This window comes from Diabrotica virgifera, chromosome 4, assembly GCF_917563875.1.
Source record: "Diabrotica virgifera virgifera chromosome 4, PGI_DIABVI_V3a".
In the NCBI taxonomy this organism is placed as follows: Eukaryota; Metazoa; Arthropoda; class Insecta; order Coleoptera; family Chrysomelidae; genus Diabrotica; species Diabrotica virgifera.
This window is the reverse complement of record NC_065446.1, coordinates 94,630,658-94,652,415: the sequence shown is the minus strand read 5'-3', so window position 1 is coordinate 94,652,415 and position 21,758 is coordinate 94,630,658. Positions and strand designations below refer to the sequence as shown.

The window sequence follows — 21,758 nt, the reverse complement described above, 5'->3', positions numbered from 1 at the left end:
GTTTCTATTTCCACTTCGGAAATTGTTCTCGAAATGCAAATTAAAAAATTTTAAACAAAAGAGAAAAGTGAAAATTTTCTTTTAGGTAGGAATGCAGTATCCTTGGTAACAATCTATTGTCTGAGCTTTTTACAATTTATAAAGCAAACAGACCAATAAATAGCGGACATGGGAGAATCTACAATTTGAATTCATCACTTGTCCGCTTATCTAGACGAAAATCCAAGAGAATTCTGCATCCATAGTAATCAAATATGAGTAAAATAAGGTGAGGAAAGATAGTTAGACTTAATTCGATTTAGGGGTCACCATCATCAGTTGACATAAATATATTTCTTCTTTTTAGAGTTATCAGCACTGTCTGTGGGGGGTCCGGACAAATAACCCCGGACAAAAAATCCGCACAAATTATTTCTGGACAAAAAATCCCCGGACAAAAAAATCCCCACAATGTTTTTTGAACAAAATATTCCCACAAAAAATCCCGGACAAAAAATCCCCAAGAAATATTTGCTGCCGAATAGTTCTAAAAGTTTCCCGTGAATTCAATCGTTTCCCGTTTTTCAGCCTCAGTGCATGAGAGATATAGCAATCGCCATGAAACCACTTTTCGGCACGATAATAATGATTAACAATTAAAATTAAGCATGAATTGTAAATTTCGATTTCCAAAAAATGGTGGAAATATGGGGAATAAGCTAAGGCTGTGGGAATCATGTTGTAATTATTCACTTAAATCTTTTGCTCACTCTGCTTTGAAAAACTCTGTTCAAAACATTGTCTATTCGTGATGATAACTGCTGGTCCTGAAAACGATAATCTTAATTATTGTAATACAAAAAATCCGTTCCACGCATCGCGAGGAAAGTTATCGATTATTTTGACTTTTTTGGTGCTTTTGGGAACACATTTATGGGATTACTATTCGATAACCGGTTTTTAAAAAACGTAATTGAGGATCTGTTTGCATCCATAAAAAAACTTTGAAAATTTATCCATAAATCAAATCAGACATAGCTGCTCGGGGAAAGGCCAAATGGGAAGGTCTCTAGGACGGCCTAGAAAAAGGTGGAAAGATGTAGTCAGAGAAGATCTGGAGAAAATGGGAGTTAGACAATGGGAAATAGTGGGACAGAACCGACAAACATGGAAGGAAATAGTAAACGCGGCAAAGACTCTCGAAGAGTTATAACGCCATTGATGATGTCGATGACTATTATATTTTTGACATTAAATTTACAAAAAGGAATAGGATTTCTTACATTACAATCAAGATTATCGTTTTCAGGACCAGCAGTTATCATCACGAATAGACAATGTTTTGAACAGTTATTCAAAGCAGAGTGAGAAAAAGATTGAAGCGAATAATTACATGATTCCCGCAGCCTTAGCTTATTCCTCATATCTTCCACGATTTTTGAAATAACTTCCACACAATTGGAATTCGAAATTTGGTAAGGGAAATTACAATTCATGCTTAATTATTATTTTCGTGCCTAAAACTGGTTTCATGGCGATTGCTATAACTCTCATACACTGAGGCTGAAAAACATTTGCGTCCATTGCATTCACGGGAAAACTTTTAGAGAACTATTCGGCAGCAAATAATTCTTGGGGATTTTTTGTGGGGATATTTTGTCCAAAAAAATTTGTGGGGATATTTTGTCCGGGATTTTTTCTGGGGATTTTTTGTCTGGAGACTATTTGAAGGGATTATTTGTGGGGATTTTTTGTCTGGGGATTTTTTGTCCAGGGATAATTTGTGGGGATTTTTTGTCCGGGGATTATTTGTCCTAGCTTCATCTGTGGTGTACTCTGAAGAGAATTTAATCTAAAGCTGTCTTTCCTTATTTTATTTTACTTAATATTTATGATTTATTTTTTTTATTATAGGTTATTCACTACATGCAATTAATAAACAAAAAAATTTATAAGCATGTTACTTGTTTGTTCAAAGGGGTGTAAGTATAAATTTGGATTTGTTATTCAATGATAACAAAGACTCCACTAGCCTCTTAAATTATTGAACTGTGCCCTGAAAGGGTAAGTAGTTCACTGCACTGCACTGCACGACACTTCACTTCACTGCTGCTTAGAACCTATGTGGTAGCTCCAGTGGTTTATGCCTCCTCAGTCTCCGAGTCTGCTCACTATTATCCAGCAGGTTTAGTGCAAGATTATTAGGGTGGTTTTCTAATTTTACCAAATAGCGGCTGCTGTATTCACTCACTGTCTCCTTTACTGTGGCTACTTGAAGATCGTCTCTGATTTCTCTGTTAGGTATAAACCAAGGTGCATTTGTTATCGTCCGTAGTACCTTCGACTGAAAGCGTTCCAATATCTATGTTTGAGTTTGCAGCCGTACCCCATAGTTGTACACCATATGTCCATATTGGTTTTAAGGCTATTTTATACACCAATAATTTCTTTTTTAAACTAAGCTTTGACTGTCTTCCCAATAGCCAGTAGTATTTGCTGAGTTTTAAGCCAAGTTGTTTTCGTTTGTTAAAAATGTGCTTTCTCCAGGTCAGTCCTTTATCCAAGTGCATCCCTAAATACTTAACGCTGTCAGATTGAGGCAGATCTTGTCCATTTAGTGTAACAGGTGGCACTGTACCTCTGCATTTGGTAAATGTAACCTGCACTGATTTTACTTCATTGACTTTGATTCTCCAGTTTCTTGTCCAGTCCTGTATTTTCACTAGATGTTGTTGGAGAATTCTTGCGGCTATGACTGGGTCTTTGTGTTTGACTATTATCGCTTAATCATCTGCAAAGGAAGCTGTGATTGTTTGGTTGCTTACTGGAAGATCAGCTGTGTACATAAGATAGAGAAGTGGACCAAGAACACTGCCCTGTGGTATCCCTGCCCCTATCAATGTGATTTCTGATGTTGTCTGTCCATACCATACAGTAAAATATCTTTCTTTTAGGTAGGCTTCCATAATAATGTACAGTGTGTGGGGGAGTGATTTTTTAAATTTAAATAGTAGTCCATTATGCCAAACCTTATCAAAAGCTTGACTCACATCTAAGAAAGCAGTCGTGCAGTAACTTTTTTGCTCAAATGCTTCATTTATTTCGTCCACTACTCTGTGGATCTGTTCAATTGTGCTATGATCCTTTCTGAATCCGAATTGGTGTTCAGGAATGAGGTGGTTTTCTTCTATTATGGGAGTCAGTCGGGTTATGAGTAGCTTTTCTAGGAGTTTACCAAGAACTGGCAGCAGGCTGATTGGTCTGTATGATGTTACTTCATTTATTGGTTTTCCAGGTTTTGGAATAAGTATAAGCTCGGCAACTTTCCATTGGGCAGAGAAGTGTCCTAATCGTAGCACCGCGTTGAATATTGTTGTTACTAGCACAATCCCTTTTCTTGGGAGTTCTTTAATAAGACGGCCTTTGATCAGATCAAACCCTGGAGCCTTATCTGGATTTAAGTTTCTTCTTATTGTCTCATGTACCTCTTTGACCTTGAAGAGTTTTGGAATTTGGGACATTTGATATGGAGCTTCAAGAGTTTCTTTGATTTTAGCTTCTATTTCAGGCGTATTTTGCGATGGAAGAGGTTGAAAGACTTCCTCCAGATATTCTCGGAAGGTATTTGCTTTTTCCTCGTCAGTGCGTGCCCATGTTCGGTCTCTTTTACGAATCGGAGGAATTTGTTCATTTTGTCTTTTTAAGTTCTTAACCGCTTTCCATAACGAATAGTCTGTATCTTCTGTACTTGTCAGATTTTCTAAGTATTCGTTAAATGATGCATTCTTTATATTGTTAATAAGCTCTTTCAATTCTCTAGAAGCTTTGTCATAATTTATCCTGTTTGTCAGGTATCTATTGCGCTGCCAAATCCTTCGGAGTTTTCTTTTTTCAGCTATTTTCTTTTTTATTATTACTGGGCAGTGTTGTTTTTTTTTTGTGATTTGATATTTCTGGTGTTGCATTTTTTGCAGCAGTGTGGATGATGTTTGTTAATTGATTTACTGCAGTTTCAATTTCTGTTTTTGTTTTTAATGATATTTTTAAGTCAATTTCTGCATTAATTTGGTTTCTATATTGTTCCCAATTGGTATTCTTGTTGAACAGCATTACAGGAAGTTCTTTTTCTATAATTGTGGCACTAACTTGTGCTATTATTGGTGTGTGATCAGAATAAAGGTCTAGATTTGATTCTACATTTAGGTAACCAGCTCCTATGCCTTTAACTATGAAGAAATCAAGTAGGTCTGGTATTTTAGCTGGATCCTTATGCCAGTACGTTGGAGTATTTGTGGATAGGTAACTCAATTGCAGTTCTTGGATGATGTTATATAGTACTCTGCCTCTACCTGGCGCTGTTAGTCTTGAGCCCCATGCTATGTTTTTCGCATTGTAATCACCTCCTGCTAGGAACCTGTGACCTAAAGACAAGAAGTATTCTTCCATCTCTTGTTTATTTGGTGGGTAATTTGGTGGGAAGTATGCCGCTAATACTGTTAATGGACCTAGCCAATCTTCAATTACGATACTGGTTGCCTGTAGAAAGTTTTTACTGAATTTAGGTAACTCATAGTGTTTAATTTGGTGTCTAATGAGCACTGCCGTTCCTCCTCTGGCTATCCTGTCAGCTTCTGGATGTGTTGTGTGGTACATTAAATAATTTTTAATATTAAAGTAAGAACTACTGTTAAAGTGGGATTCTGATATTAGAAGAATGTCAATGTCGTTGTGCGCAAGAAATACTTCTACTTCTTGTTTGTGTTTGGCAAGGCCGTTTGCATTCCAAAGGGCAATTTTATACAGTTGGGCCATTTCTAATTAAGAGATTTGTTAGTTGTGTGAGTTGTTCTCTAAGTGATTTTATTTCTGCTGCCATTTGGTTCATTATTTGTTGTTGGTTTGTAATTGTATTTTGAAGAATGGATAATATATTACTGTCACTGGCAACTTGCGCATATGTTGGCCTGTATTGTTGTTGGGGTGTTGGTGCAGCTTGTACATTTTGTGGAGTAGGTTGTTGTGGGATCTGTGGATTTGTTTGTTGCGGGATCGTTTGGTGTGATTGGGTTAAAGGCATAAGCTGCTTCTTTTGTTGTTGTTGTTGTCGTTGTGTTTGTAATGCTACTGGTACTATGTTTTCATTTGGGAAACGTCTTTTGATTATTTCTTGGTATACTTTGCAGATTTTTGCAGTGGCAGGATGGTTTCCACTGCATAATGTGCATTTTGGATCTCTACCATCCTCTTTTTTCTTTTCACATGTTTTGTAGTCGTGCTTTCCAGCGCCTTTGTAGCATCTCATTGGACGTGTGCAGTTGCTTTTAGTGTGTCCATAGCAGCAACATCTCATGCATTGTACCAGTTTGGATTTTTTCTTGGGTTCCTCGAATTTTATTACTGCATTTAACAGTAAGGTGATATTAAATATCTCATTATTATTTTCCTTCTTTTCAAGATCAATGAAGAAAATATTTTTTAGGGGAACCTTGCTGGTTTTTTAAGTATCCGCTGTTTATACTGTGCACCGTGTGTCCTTTTTCCTGTAATGCAGTTTTTACTTCATTATGATCAGTGGTATGGTGCAGGTTACGTAGTACCACTCTGAATTTCTTGTTTTCTTCTAATGTATATGTGTGTCGTATTACTTTATTGTCATACAGTACTTTTTTGACTTTTTTGTAGTTTTCTAACGACTTTACCTGCAATTTTATTTTATTTCCTTTAAGTACTTCGTAATAGTACTCTTTTTGCGCTATTGTATTATTTAATATTTTGATTAATGGAGGTATTTTTTCAACGTAGTGGAGAATAAATGGTGGTACTTTCTCCTTGTTTTCTTGAGGGGTAGTATCATTACTAGTTTCGTTTTTTTATGATTTATGTACTAAGGATGGAGAATTCTGTTGGATTTTTATCAAGATAAGCGGACAGATGATGAATTCAAATTGTAGATTCTCCCATGTTCGCTATTTGTAAGTCTGCTTGCTTTATAAATTGTAAAAAGCGCAGACAATATACAGGGTGTAACAAAAATACAGGTCATAAATTTAATCACATATTCTGGAACCAAAAATAGTTCGATTGAACCTAACTTAGCTTAGTACAAATGTGCACATAAAAAAAGTTACAGCCCTTTTAAGTTACAAAATGAAAATCGATTTTTTTGAATATATCGAAAACTATTAGAGATCTTTTATTGAAAATAGACATGTGGCATTCTTATAGTAGTAGTATCTTAAGAAAAAATTATAGTGAAAATTGGACACCCCATAAAAATTTTATGGGGGGTTTGTTCCTTTAAACCCCCCCAAACTTTTGTGTACGTTCAAATTTAATTATTATTGTAGTACCATTAGTTAAACACAATATTTTAAAAACTTTTTTGCCTTTTATTACTTTTTCGAAAAGTCAGTTTTTATCGAGATATTTTGAATATTTGTCAAATCCACCACATATTTGTATATGGCTAAGTACGATTATGGAGACTTGGTAATAATATGAAAATTTATTTATGATGTACATTTTTAGGTATATTTTGAACCATATTAAAAAAGAAGTAATATCTCGATAGAAAGTGCCTTCTCGAAAAAATACACAGAGGCAAAAAAGTTTTAAAAACACTGTGTTTAACTATTGGTACCGCAGTAAAAGTTTAATTGGAACATACACAAGCATTTGGGGGGTTTAAAAGAACAAAACCCCCATAAAAATTTTATGTAAACATATTTAAAAAGAAGCCGCAACTCGATAAAAACTGCCTTATCGAAAAAATACTAAGAGGCAAAAAAGTTTTAGAAATCATGAATTTAACTAATGGTACCACAATAATAATTTAATTGGAACGTACACAAAAGTTTGGGGGGGTTTAAGGGAACAAAACCCCCATAAAATTTTTATGGGGTGCACAAATTTCACTATATTTCTTTTTTAAGATATTCCTGCCATAAAAATGCCACATGTCCATTTTCAATAAAAAATCTCTAATAGTTTTCGATTTATTCGAAAAAATCGATTTTTATTTTGTAACTTCAAAGGGCTGTAACTTTTTTTATGTGCATATTTGTACTAAGGTAAATTAGGTTCATTCGAACTATTTTTGGTCTCACAATATGGGATTTAATTTATGACCTGTATTTTCGTTACACCCTGTATATTAGGTCAAAAAATGAAGCTGAAAAAAATGGCAAAACCTCGCAATTTTTTCGTCCAACATCGATTTGTACAAAAATTTGGGATTAGGCTCATTACACTCTCTAGTTCTAGTTCATTTTCTATATTGAGCCGTTGTATGCTTTTGTTTTTTTAAGGGTGAAAACTACCCCTAATTGTAAAAAATTATGAAATAATATTTAATTAATACGGTCAACATTTGGTTTTTATTAGTTAAATAATGATTGTTTTATGCTTTAGTATATAAAATCATAATATTTCAACCCTTAAAACCACCCTTGTTGTAGCTATATATAAAAAATTTATTTATCCTAAAAAAATTATTTTGGCTTGCATCGATTTGCATAAAAATTTGGGATTAGGATCCTCTCACCCTGTACTTCATATTCTATATCATGCTCAGTGTTGCCACAGGTCTTGGACACAATTTCGGGAGACTGCTATTATTTTTTCGGTAGAAATCGTCAAATTTCGGTATATTTCATTTTTTGCTTCTTTGCTGTCGCATTGCAAAAAAATGATACTTTAGGTACGAGTATTCAAAAATAAAATACATTCATCATTAATGATCAATAATCACCATTCATCATAAAAATCATTCAAAGTTCAAAATCGGTATATGTACTTTAAAAAAATGTATTTTCTCGGCTTTCTAGGTATTATAGAGCAATTTTCTTTATTTTTTTTTTAATCCAAAGTAACTCGAGTAGAGCCGTCTAACTAACGCAATACTAAATATCAAGGATACTTTAGTTTTGTTACAAGGAATTAATTTATTTATAATAAAATAAAACTGAATATTTTTTCCTGTTGTAGACTTTTTAAAAAAAGTTTACCACACGTGTACCTATTAACGTTCAAAATACAAATATTCTTATTTGAAAGCTTTATAATTGTTTAACCCGGGAACAGTCGCGCCGTGAGAAAAAATCTCACATTTTATCCTTTTCCGTGATAACTTGATGAAAAATTTTGCAACATTGCTTTCCACTCGTAAGCGCCTCAAGAAGGATCATATATAGTAAGTTACATGCGTGGAAATTTTTTTAATTTTTTTTTTATTTTTTTATTTTTTTGTGAAATTTATGGCTTTGGTGAGAACCAATTAGCTTTAAAATTGTTATAAATAGGTACTTTTAACATAACAAGTAAATAAAAATATTATAAAATAGAAATTTGTTTCAAATTCGTATTTAAATTTGTATTGTGAGATTTTTTCTCTACGCGCGACTATCTACGTGGCAGAAGTGAGCGCGACTGCTCCCGCAGAATTTTTGTTTTTATATTGTTTTTTTTTATCTAACCTTCAAATGTTCAACAATGTGTTTGATTTCTATATTTCTTTTCATCTATTAATATGCACGTTTAGTTATCAAAATTTTAACTATTCTCCTCATCTTAATTCTATGTAATTTAACCTTGCCAATTACTATTTCTGAATACTATTTGGCAAAGGTACAATTTGGTTTTCTTCTTGATTGTTGATATGTGTTTTACTGTTACAGTTTTTGGAATAAAATCTACTTTCTCCTTTCGGGAGCATGAAGCCCATCGCCGGCGATGCACCAGATGGCTGACAACCTAACATCTTTAGACAGACAACAGCACCCAACATCATAGACATCACCAAGACCGTAGCTGCGGCGACCTAGGGCCATAACACCTGCCCAGGTCTACAAGTCGACAGCAGTACCATACGACATCAAGAAGATACCATCAGCTGCCAAAAGCCATAAGTATAATCCAGAATTGTTAGTTTTTGGCAAGAATTTGAATACATTTGTTAATGCAATTTACTAAGTCATTTTATTTATTATATCTTTATGAACAATAAACATGATTGGTTAAAATATATTGTTTTGTTTGCTACCATTCTAAATTTTCAGAGTTCATATCTAAGGTTAGGACAAGACGAACACACACCTGAGTGACTGAGCTAAGCTGAGGGTGTAGCGATGGCTATCTTAGTTGATTGAAGTAATATTTTCGAATATTATTTCAATTAGCGGGGTAGTCAATCCGCTTATTCGTTACACTGGCGCCGCAACGTTTCTCATGTGCCTTACTCGTTTCAAGCTAGTTAAAGCAATTCAAGAATTCTTGAAAACTGACTAAACTCTATTGCCAAATCTATCCGCTAAAAAACTTTTCTAATAATTTTGATTTTTCGGCAGATTAATTTGAAAATTAAGAATTTTGATTTTTCGCTAGAAAAAAAGGAGAATTAGGTAGATCGGTAGATTTGACAGGTATTCGGTAGATCTACTGAAAAATCGGTAGCTGTGGCATCACTGATCATGCTCAAGGGCGTTGATTATTTTTAGGGGTATAAACATTATAGACATTATAGGAAATTATTGTCAAAAATTATATAAAAACATTGTAAACTTTAATATGGGTAAAATTTGGGTTTGATTGGTTAAATAATGATTGTTTTATGCTTTAGGATATAATATCATAATATGTCAACCCTTAAAAACGACCCTTAATAACATTGAAATTTTTATAAGTAATTTAATAGATCTAGACAGAAGAAAAAGTAGAATTACGTACAAAAACATTTATTTACACAAAAATACGAATTTCCAAATACAAATGCAAATAGTTTTTTAGTCGACGTCAGGTTCTGTGGTATTATACAGGGTGTTTCATTAATAATTGTCCATATAGTAACTGGAGAAACCTTAGCACAAAATACGAAGATTTAATCTAAAACACTTAAATAAAATGTGGTTCCTAAATAAAAAAATTTAAAAACTATTTTTGCTCGGCATTTTAAAACTATTCAACATCCTTTTTATACTTGGCAGGAAGTATAGGTACTGTACAAACTACTAAATTATGTTAAACAAACGTTTCTGGCTATTACCAGAGGCGTACGACGGGGGAAAGTGAATGGTTGACCCTTTCCAAATTCTACGCCACTGACGGAATTTCTATTTTAGTTCAATTTTTGGATTCTCCAATACTTTATATGAAAATAATATACTCTTTATTCGTAACGATAAAGTCATTAGTTTTCGAGATCTTTGAAGTAAAAAATGAAACGACACGGTTATTTTGATTAATGTATTGTGTCGCTTCATTTTTAATTTCAAATATCTCGAAAACTAATAATTGTATCGTTACGAATGAAGAGTATATTATTTACAAAAAAAGTATTGGAAAATCAAAAAATTACCCTAAAATAGCAATTTCGTCAGTGGCGTAGAATTTGGGAAGGGTCAACCAGCCACTATCCCCTGTCGTACGCCTCTGGTAGTAGCTAGAAAAGTTTATTTATCTTAATTTAGTAGGGTTTACAGTACCTACACTGTCTCATAAGTATGATAAGGATACGCCAAATAGTTTTAAAGTACTGGGTACAAATAATTTTTAAATTTTAATCATATCAATCATACATATCATAAATTAATCAAAATAACTGTGCCGTTTCATATTTAACTTCAAATATCTCGAAAACTAATGCCTTTATCGTTACTAATGAAGAGTATATTATTTACGTAAAAAGTATTGCAGAATCTAAAAATGGCACTAAAATAGTAATTCCTCCATTGGCGTAGAATTTGAGAAGGGTCAACCATTCACTATCCCCTGTCGTAAGCCTCTGGTAATAGTTAGAAACGTTTGTTTATCATAATTTAGTGGGGTGTATAGTAGTCGCACTTTCTGCCAAGCGTGAAAGGATACGTCGAATAGTTTTAAAATGCTGAGCAAAAATAATTTTTAAATTGTTAGATAAAACACCCTGTAACTCAGTAAGGAACCACATTTTATTTAAGTGTTTTAGGTTAAATCTTCATAATTTGTGCTAAGGTTTCTCCAGTTACTATATGGACAATTATTAATGAAACACCCTGTATACAAATGCTCTATTCTATTGCATACACTACCAAGCGGGCTATTGAATTTATCGAAAAAAAAATTCGTTTTATAAACATAGATCCTTCACTTCTAGTGATAAAAATTTTTTCACAAATGATTTTGTAGGGTTTTTGAAGAACTAAAGCTCTTTTCTGAGATTTTCTATAATGTCTTCGATACACCTATATGTCTTGATTCTTATTAACGACAGCATTCATTCGTATAAAGGCTAATATACAAGATGGGCAGGACATGTGATACGCAGTATTGACAATCGCCTTATAAACAATGTGTTTTGGGAAAAACCAAATGAGAGAAACTCTATAGACGGGCTAGAAAAAGGTGGAAAGATGCAGTCAGACAGAATCTAGAGATAATGGGAGTGAGGCAATGTGAAATAGTGGCACAGAACCGATAAACATGGAAGGCAATAGTAAACGCGGCAAAGACTCATGAAGAAGCCATTGATGATGATTCATTTTGCCCACCACCTATTGCCAATATAAACATAATATAATAAATTGTTTTAACAATATAACATTTTGTGTCTGTGTGTATATTAATCTATTTGATTAAAAAGGTAGGTAAGTTGTAGGAATTCATACAATACATCAGGTTGAACGTACTTAATGCTTTTTATTTATGTTTGAAATTCCGAGATATAATATAAAGCATGATTTTGCGTTATCACTTTAAAGCAATTTGAAAAAATTCGACGAATCACGTTAATGATTTATTATACAAAAATGTTAAGGTTTTTTAATGATGCCAATAATCACTTTTTGCTTTAATGATAAATGTTTAATTGCATATTTTTGACAACAAGCATAATAAAATAAATATAATTATATACATATTTATACGTATATTTTTATAAGATCAAATTAGATTAGATGTATCCAAGATGAAAATAATAAAATACAAGATAGGGCGGCACCACGGTGCTGAAATCTGTTAGCCTTTGATAACTATTACGCTCACTGATTTAGGCACCTATTAATTATTATAAGCCATCTATTAAATTAGAGTGCGTAAGTTTTTATTGCAATTAATATTTTAATAAATAATACTAGTCCTGTCGCCAGGGGGGGTACAACGGCCTCGTTAATTCAGATGGACTTACTCAAGTTTTTTTTATGTATTTTGACCCGTAGAACACGAATTTTTTGGGTAACAGTTGATCCGGATGTCGATAAGATTGTTATAGACCAAGAACTTGAGGAATCAAATAACAGCGATTTTTGGCAAAACAAAACAATATTTTGTATTTTTTGGGCCATTTTAAGTAAAAAATATTTCTACAAGTTTTTTCGTAGGATGCACAGTTTTTGAGATAAACGCGGTTGAACTTTAAAAAAATCGAAAAATTGCAATTTTTGAACCCGAATAACTTTTGATTAAAAAATAAAATAGCAAGTCTGCTTACCGCATTTGAAAGTTTAAGTCAAATTATATCGGTTTTGATTATTTGCATTGGTAAAAATTTGTTTTTTTATTGTTTAACAAAGCTATAAACACGTAGGGTTTCCCGTGCTTTTACATGCGTTTTAACGCATGTAACGTAGAAATAGACTTGATTGCACTAGTACCTATTCTACCTACTCGTTCGATTTTAAATGGGAAATCATAGAAACATCACTCACGCACTAGTTGTTTGTAGCTTTGTTTAACAATAACACAATAAATTTTTAGCAATGCAAATAATCAAAACCGACATAATTTGACTTGAACTTTCAAAGGCGCTAAGCAGAATTGCTATTTTATTTTTTAATCAAAAGTTATTCGGGTTTAAAAATTGCAGTTTTTCGATTTTTTGAAAGTTCAACCGCGTTTATCTCGAAAACTGTGCATCCTACTAAAAAACTTGTAGAAATATTTTTTGCTTAAAATGACCCAAAAAATACAAAATATTGTTTTGTTTTGCCAAAAATCGCTGTTATTTGATTCCTCAAGTTCTTGGTCTATAACAATCTTATCGACATCCGGATCAACTGTTACCCAAAAAATTCGTGTTCTACGGGTCAAAATACATAAAAAAAACTTGGGTAAGTCCATCTGAATTAACGAGGCCGTTGTACCCCCCTGGCGACAGGACTATACACATAGTTGTTATGATTGTAAGTATTGTATATATTTTTTAGATAACAAAATAACCAATATTAATTTATTGCTTGAAAAAACAGGAATAGAAATGTCGAAACTGCAATAAACCGAACATACTTACGAATGTATTTTTGACCTTAATACAAGAAACAAATATTATAAAAAAACTTTGTTTTTATGGAGCAAATGGTTAGAGCAAATGATACTGACTCTAGTCTCAAAAACATTATATGTGGAGTACCACAAGGTTCAGTATTGGGTCCTCTACTTTTCCTGATCTTTATAAATGACATCACTAATTTAAAAATCGATGGAAAAATTTTTCTTTTTGCTGATGATACCAGTATCACTTGGAGCAACTCTTCATGCAACTATAACTTCTGATCTTCTTACGATAAAAACCTGGTCTGACTCTAATTTACTCTCCTTTAACGTGGATAAAACGGTAGCATTATCATATAAAGGTGCTCTTCAACCCCTGCTTGTGAATAGCAGCCAGATCTCTACCGTTGATTCTGTAAAATTTCTTGGTATTCTTTTAGACAGCAACCTCAAATGGTCCCTTCATATCGATTTGTTAAGTAAGAAACTCGCCTCGGCCTGCTATGCCATAAGATCTGTTTCGAAGGAACTCAATTTAGCATCTTCTAAAATAACATATTTTTCTTTATTCGAGTCTCATCTTCGATATGGTCTTCCTTTTTGGGGGTCTAGTACAGCTGCCCAATTTGATGTTATTTTCAAATTACAAAAAAGAGCAATAAGATATCTGTTTGGCCTCAGAAGAACAACCGATTGCAGAAGTTACTTTAAAGATCACGAAATTTTAACTCTTCCATCTTTGTATATTTTAGAAACTGTTTGCTTAATTCGTAAACACATGCAAGTCCTTCCAGCAAGGCCTCATCATGACTACTCCACCAGAAATTCAACTTTTGATGTCTATTTACCGATCCCGTCTTCTGAGTTAGTAAAGAAATCTATACTATATTCCGCAAAAAAACTATACAACCATCTCCCTTTACAACTCAAATCTGCAACATCCTTTCTCAAGTTCCGTAAAATGACAAAAGCTCATTTATCTAAAAGACCATATTATTCAGTAGAAGAGTTTCTTAATGACTAACTAAGAAATCACAGTAATGTACAAGTAACTAAAGTGTATTTATATATATTTGGGTGTCACATACAGCAGCTTAAACTTATTAGTTCCTTTGTTTGCGTTTTATTATATTATGTTGTATGTTCAATTTTGCAATTTGTAGTAATTTTGCAATATATTGGTTTTTGTTTTTTTTTACTTCACTTTTTTAACTTGTTTATATTTTTTTTATTGACGATTTATCTAATTTTATAAAATTGTATTTGTTATTGTTATGTATATCTTTTTCGTGAATCTATGTTAAGCTTTGTCCATAAAATTGTATAATTTTCAGTGACAATAAAGCATATTTCTATTCTATTCTATTCTATGGGCCATTCCACGAATATACGACTGTTTTGGATTGTCGCGACAATGAATATTTTAGTCTCCAACATAAGAAGTACCAAAGTAAATGGCTCTAATAATTATTCCAATAAACAACAAGGTAATTTGCAAGTTACTTTCGTTCTTCATATTTTGCACTGTCAAATATTCGTTGTCGAAATAAACCAAAACAGTCGTACATTCGTGGGATAGGGTATACTAGAATGTTGGCACACAAAATCTTTGCGAAAATGAAGTTTTTTTTTTAAATTTAGATATGTATTTGATACTATCCAGGCAGTACGTGTTTCTATCGACTATTTCTTTACCCAGTTTCTACATTCACTCTCATAGTCATCAGAAAATTGTGTTTTTACTTCCACAGTATATTTATCTTCATTTATCACGTTGCCTAACAAAATCTTACATACTGGGTCAATACGGTTTAAAACGGACTTTTTCCAAGTAAGTAACAAACACATGTACTTCACACTGATAATAATTATACTAACATAACAGACAAAAACACGCGGCCTCGCGCAAGTATGATACAAATACCGCCAAATTTGATTGCAGTCACCTTCATGTATGCCTAAATCGATGTGCATTTGTAGCGTAATAATGTGTATCAAAGGCTAACAGATTTCAGCATCCTGGTGTCGCAGTATAGGAGCATATTATGTAAATATGCGAAACGGAGAATCAGCCTGGCAATGGCTCTTTGCATATAATAGAGTTCCCGAGAAACACTAGAAATGCGATAAATACTAGAAAAAAGACATATTAATATAAAGAATCTTACCTGTGATTTGAAAGCATTCGGAACATTTGGTGGTCCTCCATATTCATCCATTGGTGCCTGAAAAAGAAAGAAGGTATGTAAATTTTAAGCAAAAGATTGATAAATGGATACATTAATGAGCAATAAAATATTCCAATGAGATGTAACAGAAAATTGGTAAATGTCTCATTAGTCATCAGATTTTTACAGCCAGAATAGTCTTCTTTATTCCAGAAAAAATAAACATAAAAAGAGAGGTAAGACAAGGTGGTATTCTATCACCAACTCTATTCGCTGTGTGCAAGTACTTGGAGGGGATACGAGAAACGATCGTGCGCTAGTAGCGGAGAAATCTTGTAAATTTCTTCGCATATTTCGTAAATAATTCAATTGAAATTGTCATATTGACATATTTCATACCTACTGTCATTGAAGAAAATGGGATTTCGCAAATGCTGCGTTATAAATCACAATAAAACAGAAGTAAGTAACATATTGTAGTTATTTACTACATACAATGTTTACCTTTTAATAACATAACTTCAATCTTACTTTTTCTTCTTATTCTTTTTTGGGCTATGGCCTTGACAATTATCCAGCAACCAGGACTAATATAATTGGCCAATATAATTAAAAGTGCTACAAATGTTGCTGAGCTATGACACTAGGTGTCGCTCTTCCGAACTTGCACGGTCCCAATTTAACCTGTACTCAGAACACATAAGAAGATGACCTAACCCTCAACATAAACAAAACTAAATGTATGCCGGGAAAAAATTGTAAGAAGAAGAAGTAAATGGAGATTAAAGATCTAGGCTACGAAAAAGAGCTATTTTAAGCTATTTAACTGGTTTGGTTGTAACTCCCAATCAACTGCTCCGTGCAGCTATATCTAACATCCAAATAGCAATGATGATTGCAAAACATGAAGAGGCGCGTGAAGAAGATGAAGATGGCCTTTCTATTGTTTGATGTGTAGGGTTAGAACACAGATTGTTTCAATTATTTAGTCAGTTGTTTTTTTATTCACTTTTAGTCTTTAGAATGTCATTTAAAAACAGTTAGCACTTTACCTTCATTCAAATACAAAACTTAGTCGTATTTTTATCATAAAAATTATTAAGATTCATCTTGATATATGTAAGACAAGAGTATACCCCAATATTATTTATATAATTTTTTACAGTTGTCATCAATGAAATTAACTCATTAACAATTAAATATTGCAGTATACTAACTGATAATTTCAAATAATATAATATTACGAGATTTGATAAAGTGATAAGTAAAGCTATCTGGTATTTTTTATCTTTAAAACACAATATTTAAACAAAACTTAAAAATATTATCAGAGAAAGGCAGTTCTCGTCAGTGGCGCACTATACCCCTACATGCGACACTATATACACGAAATTTTCGCTTTTCTAAATCTGACTGAATTGAAAATCGAACCAGATCCCATCTTAAACTTTAGGAAAAGACTCGCCCATCCATATGTCAAATCTCCATTTTGGTCCAAGGGTGTGGATTTGACGGCCCTTTCCAGTTAGGGTCTGTTTTTCGTTCTCGTCCCCAAAACTCCCAAAAATTGCAATAATTGAAGTCCGGCCTTTGTGGCTTCTGATAGTACCTACTGGTCATTACCTTTGCAACGCATGTCTAATTTTGAAAATCGGTTATACCATTCAAAAGTTACCGAGCTCAGAAGTATGACTCAATTTTTATTTAAAAAGGGGAAAATGTTTGTGGATATGTATGTATGTCTGTATGTATGTATTGTAGAATAGTTTTTTGGAAAAATTCAGAAAATAAATTTATATCATGGACCACGAGATCGTAGATTTTCTTCACCCTGTATATGACCAAAAATTGTATAGAGTATAATTTAGTTAATAAACAGTGCTTTTTCGGGGAAGGTGAAATCGTTAATGTGGTTTTCGTTAATGGGTTTTTTGAAAGGACTTACAGACAATGGTTCGAAAATATTGGAAAGTGCATGTTATTTCGTTTTTGTGAACATCAATAGGATTTTTGTAAATAATTCGTAGAAGGTTTAAACGATAAACAAATTTTATTGAGTTTAGAATCTAAGGCCTTTTGTTTAGTTTTTTTTTGAAAAAGCGATAGTAATTTGATGTCTCTTAGAATTTTAACAAAATGGAAAGTTGGATACAAATTAAGTGGGTTTTCTTAGGAAAGGAAAGAATGAATGTTTTGGGTAGAGAGGTTGTTTTTGATTGGTAGAGAAAGATCGATGGAAGGGATGAGAATGTGTAGTCGGAATTTGAGAGAGAAAAGATAGGCACTGTGTGATGAATATCGGGAGAGAGCAGTCCAGTTTTTGAAAAGTGATAAGTCAGTGTAAAGTGGTGAAATCGGCCTTTGCGAGTAGAATCAAGTTGAAACGAAATTGTTGACCGGTTGAGAAGTAAAATTTTCCTGTGTCCGAGGAAGATTCCTTTGTTCTGTCTAGAACGAGTAGCTGATTGGTATCTGTTTGCACAAGATATCGAGCAAGGAGAAAACTGAGTGGAGAATTCGAGAGAGTCCTGGTTTTGTTTGTTTTTGAAGCAGTTTTGACGAGAGGGACCTTTTCGCAACATCAAAAGAGTACGTGTGGGAGAATCAAGGACAACGCAATCTGGGAAAAGAAGGAGTGAAGAAACAAAAAAGTTAGTCAAATCATTTGTCGAAACGGAGAGAGCTTCTTTATATCCACACCATATATGCTCATTTTTTTTGTATTGAACAGTTCTATAACTCAGTTAATCATTCCAACTTTAAGTAATCAATTCAAAAGGAGAAAAGTAAATTTTATTAAATATAGTATGAATAAACAATAATTTATTTAAATATTTTTTTTGTTAAAACAAGGAGACATCAGAATTAAAGCTTGATTTATTAAGTAAGAAATTGTTGCAACAAATTTAGATTTTAGTATTTTTTTTCAAATCTTATTTATACAGCATATTGGATAAATAAATAATAGATTACATTTATATGATATTGAATGTGTTTAATTTCCCTGTTTTTTCCTGGAAGGAGTAAGCAACTAGAGATACTAGAAGCCACAAATCAAAGGTATTGCATCGAATACAAAATTAGCCCTGAGAATAAAGTTTATTAGAAAATTTAATTTGAATTTGGTTTTGTTTTTACATAGGCACAAATTAAAATAATTGAGTAAATAATTAAATTAAGAATTTGCTAATCAATCTAATAAAAGAGATAAAGTAGAGCATAATAGTATGTATGTATGTAAGTATGTATTTGGGTGGAAAAGTTACACCGATCTGAATGTTTTTTTGTGTTTCAAGAGGGGTTCAGGGCCGATTCAGAACCGGTGTAGTTTGTGACTTTTGACCAACCATCAGCCAGCTATAGGGCTTGGTAGATACAAAATGGCATTTCTTGGGCCTATATATCTTAGGTTCAAGGAGAGACAGGAAAACCGCAAATACATTAAATCAATAGCGTTGAGTTAAGCTTTCAAATGGTGCCTAAGCGGTTAGGATCAGACATACACACGGCTCAGTATAGCCAAAAAACTGAAAAACTAAACTTTGAAAATTTTGGTTTTTTGACAATTACCTACTCAAAATTTCAACCTACGAATTACGCCAATAACTGAACGTTTGTAGGAGGACTCTAGACGCGTCTGACGGTGTATACCTCATATCTGGGAAAATTCGAATTTTTAAGTTATAGGCTTCATAAGTATGATCAAATGTATTTCTTATGAGGAAAACGGTTTTTTAAGTTCAATAATTCCTGTATTACATTCAGTTATCATACTTGACCTTGGATGCAACAGATACTACTTGTCAATACGTTTCAAACTCATGTTTAATGATCAAAATCGGTTAAGCCATTCAGAAGTAATCGAGCTCCAAAAGTATAATCCATTTAACCATTATCGCCGAAATGGTTTATGTAGTTGTAGTGGTTACGACGCTAAGATTGATCGTGCAATCCGAGTTCATTTGCCGGCCATAATTATTAGGATGGCTGGGATATGAACTCGGATTGTCTTATCACAAGTCTGGTGTCGTAACTACTAGATCATTTGGGAGAGAATGTGACAAAGGCGACCATTTATAACGCTTAACGTGTAATCGAGAAACATTACATTCAACTTCATACGAATTTATAAGAAACTTTGAAAAACTCGTGATACAAGAATAAAAAACCGCTAAACGTCGTAAAAATGAGTGGCGCATACAATATTCCAGCTACAAAAGAATTGATATGAGTATTACGTTACGCGAAAATGTATTTTCATTTTGATGGAAAATAAAAATCTAGTTTTTCAAAATAAGAAAGATTTTTTCCATAATATTTGCTAAATTTGAAGTAAAACACGTCACAAAAGAGCCTCAAAATGCAAACTGTATCAAAGTTACTCTTTTTGTGGCGGGTTTTATTTCAAATTTAGCAAATATTACGAAAAAATATTTCAAAATTCTAGTTTTAGAATTTTATTTTCCATCAAATTTCAAGAAGCTCTACACTACAGCGTATACTCACTGAAGATTTGCATCTTCATGCTTACAAAGTTCAACTGACAAAAAAACTGAAGTCTAATATTCATGCACAGCGAAGAGAGTTCGTTGAATGGATGGACACACAATGTGTCACTGTTTGATGCGGATTTTGGACTGGAGGCATCATTGGACTTCTTTGAAAATGAGGCTGCTCAAGCATAGGCTGTTAGTAGCGCTCGATATTGCAACATGAGAACAAAGTTCTTTCTACCTAAATTTGATGATATTGATTTGGACGACATCTGGTTTCAATAAGAGGGTGTGACATACCCTAGAGCCTGTGAAACAATTCCATTATTGCACGAGACATTCCCTGGTCATGTAATCTCTCGTTTCGGTGATTAGAATTCGCCCCCTAAATCGTGCGACTTAAGACCAGTGAATTTTTAATTTTTATGGGGTTATTTTAATCTAAAGAGCTGTACCAACAAGCCTACAATCATCTTTAGAACAACAGCGCTTTTCAAAAATCTTGGTTTATGATATTAATTAGATGTGCACTTGCAGCCTGTTTATCAACTGCAGCCTGTTTTTGTCGAAAACCTAATTGGTAGCCACGAACTATGTACCGGGTGCCCCAATAAGAATGGCTCTCGGCCATATCTCAGGAACCGTTTATAGTACAGCTTTGAGAAAAAAATATTTGTAACAAAAGTTGCCTAAGGAAAAGCCTGGAAATTATTTTCATAATTGTAGGTCCACCGCTAGAGGTCGTAATTGAATATAAAAAATTAAAAAATCAAAATTTACCTAATGAAAGGGCACTGGAAATCCAATTATCGTATTCTTCATAAAATTCTGCGCATATTTGATTTCACATGTTTAAGACTACCTTTGCAAATAAGAGGTGGGGGGTGAGTGGGAACCTTCTTATGAAAAAATGGCTTAAGTCCGGTTCTGCTAAATCTAATTTTGCATACTTGGTCTTGTTGAAAACAGCTAGGAGGCGTTATTTAATTATTTTCAGAAATCAAGTTTTCTTTGGAAAATAATAAATACAAGTATGCATTTTTAATCATGTATTACAAAATTAGACCAAATTAACAACATAATACCGAAAACCGCATGTCGATACCTTTTTCTATCTCGAGATATCTTAAGAAATGTGTAAATTTTAAACATAACTGTTACTGTCACCGGTAAACGAGGTTAAGGAAGAGTAGTGTGCTATGGAAAAAACAAATTAACATTTTCCAGATGTAAACGTATAGTCCGTCCGCTATAACGTTTCCCATGCGGTACGATTAATTTTCAATCAAATTAAGTCAAAACATATACTGAAACGAACGTCGATGTGTATATACATTTTGTATACTGTATACTATATACTACACACATCGGCGTACGTTTTACTTTCTGTTTTGACTTAAGTTGATTGAAAATGAATTGTACCGCATGGGAAAAGTTATAGCGGACGGACTATATATAATTAATTAAAACAACAATAAGAGAAACAACACTATAAAATATGTCAAAGAAACAAAAGCAACTACTTACTTAGTCTTAGTGACTGCCTAAATGTTCAAATTGTTGCCCATCATTTTCGATGCAAGCATTTACTCTTTCAAGAGCAGATTGAATAGCAAAAGATTTAACTGTTTTAGACTTTTATTTATAAGGACGGATTAAAGACCTTGTTTTTGCCGCTAGGCCCACTACTCGAGAAAACATGATCTAGAATCTAGAGAATACGAAACGCCATTCAAAGCATTGCGAAAGCAGAAATTGAGACTGTTGTTCAATCTACTCTTGAAAGAGTAAATGATTGCATCGAAAATGATGGGCAACAATATGAACATTTAGGTCGTCACTAAGTAAGTAGTTGCTTTTATTTCTTTGTTATAGTTTA

At 33.2% G+C, this 21,758-nt stretch overlaps 1 protein-coding gene across 9 annotated transcripts in view; it reads right to left on the bottom strand.

The window, feature by feature from the left end:
* The window catches only part of LOC114326081 (rho GTPase-activating protein 21-B), an 811,276-nt gene that overhangs the window by 680,714 nt on the left and 108,804 nt on the right, over positions 1 to 21,758 (bottom strand). For all 9 annotated transcript variants that reach the window (XM_028274292.2, XM_028274294.2, XM_028274293.2 and 6 more), the window contains exon 2: positions 15,387 to 15,443. In XM_028274292.2, coding sequence (XP_028130093.1) covers positions 15,387 to 15,437 — 51 coding nt within the window. In that variant the 5' untranslated portion in view covers positions 15,438 to 15,443. The remainder of the gene's footprint in view (positions 1 to 15,386; positions 15,444 to 21,758) is intronic.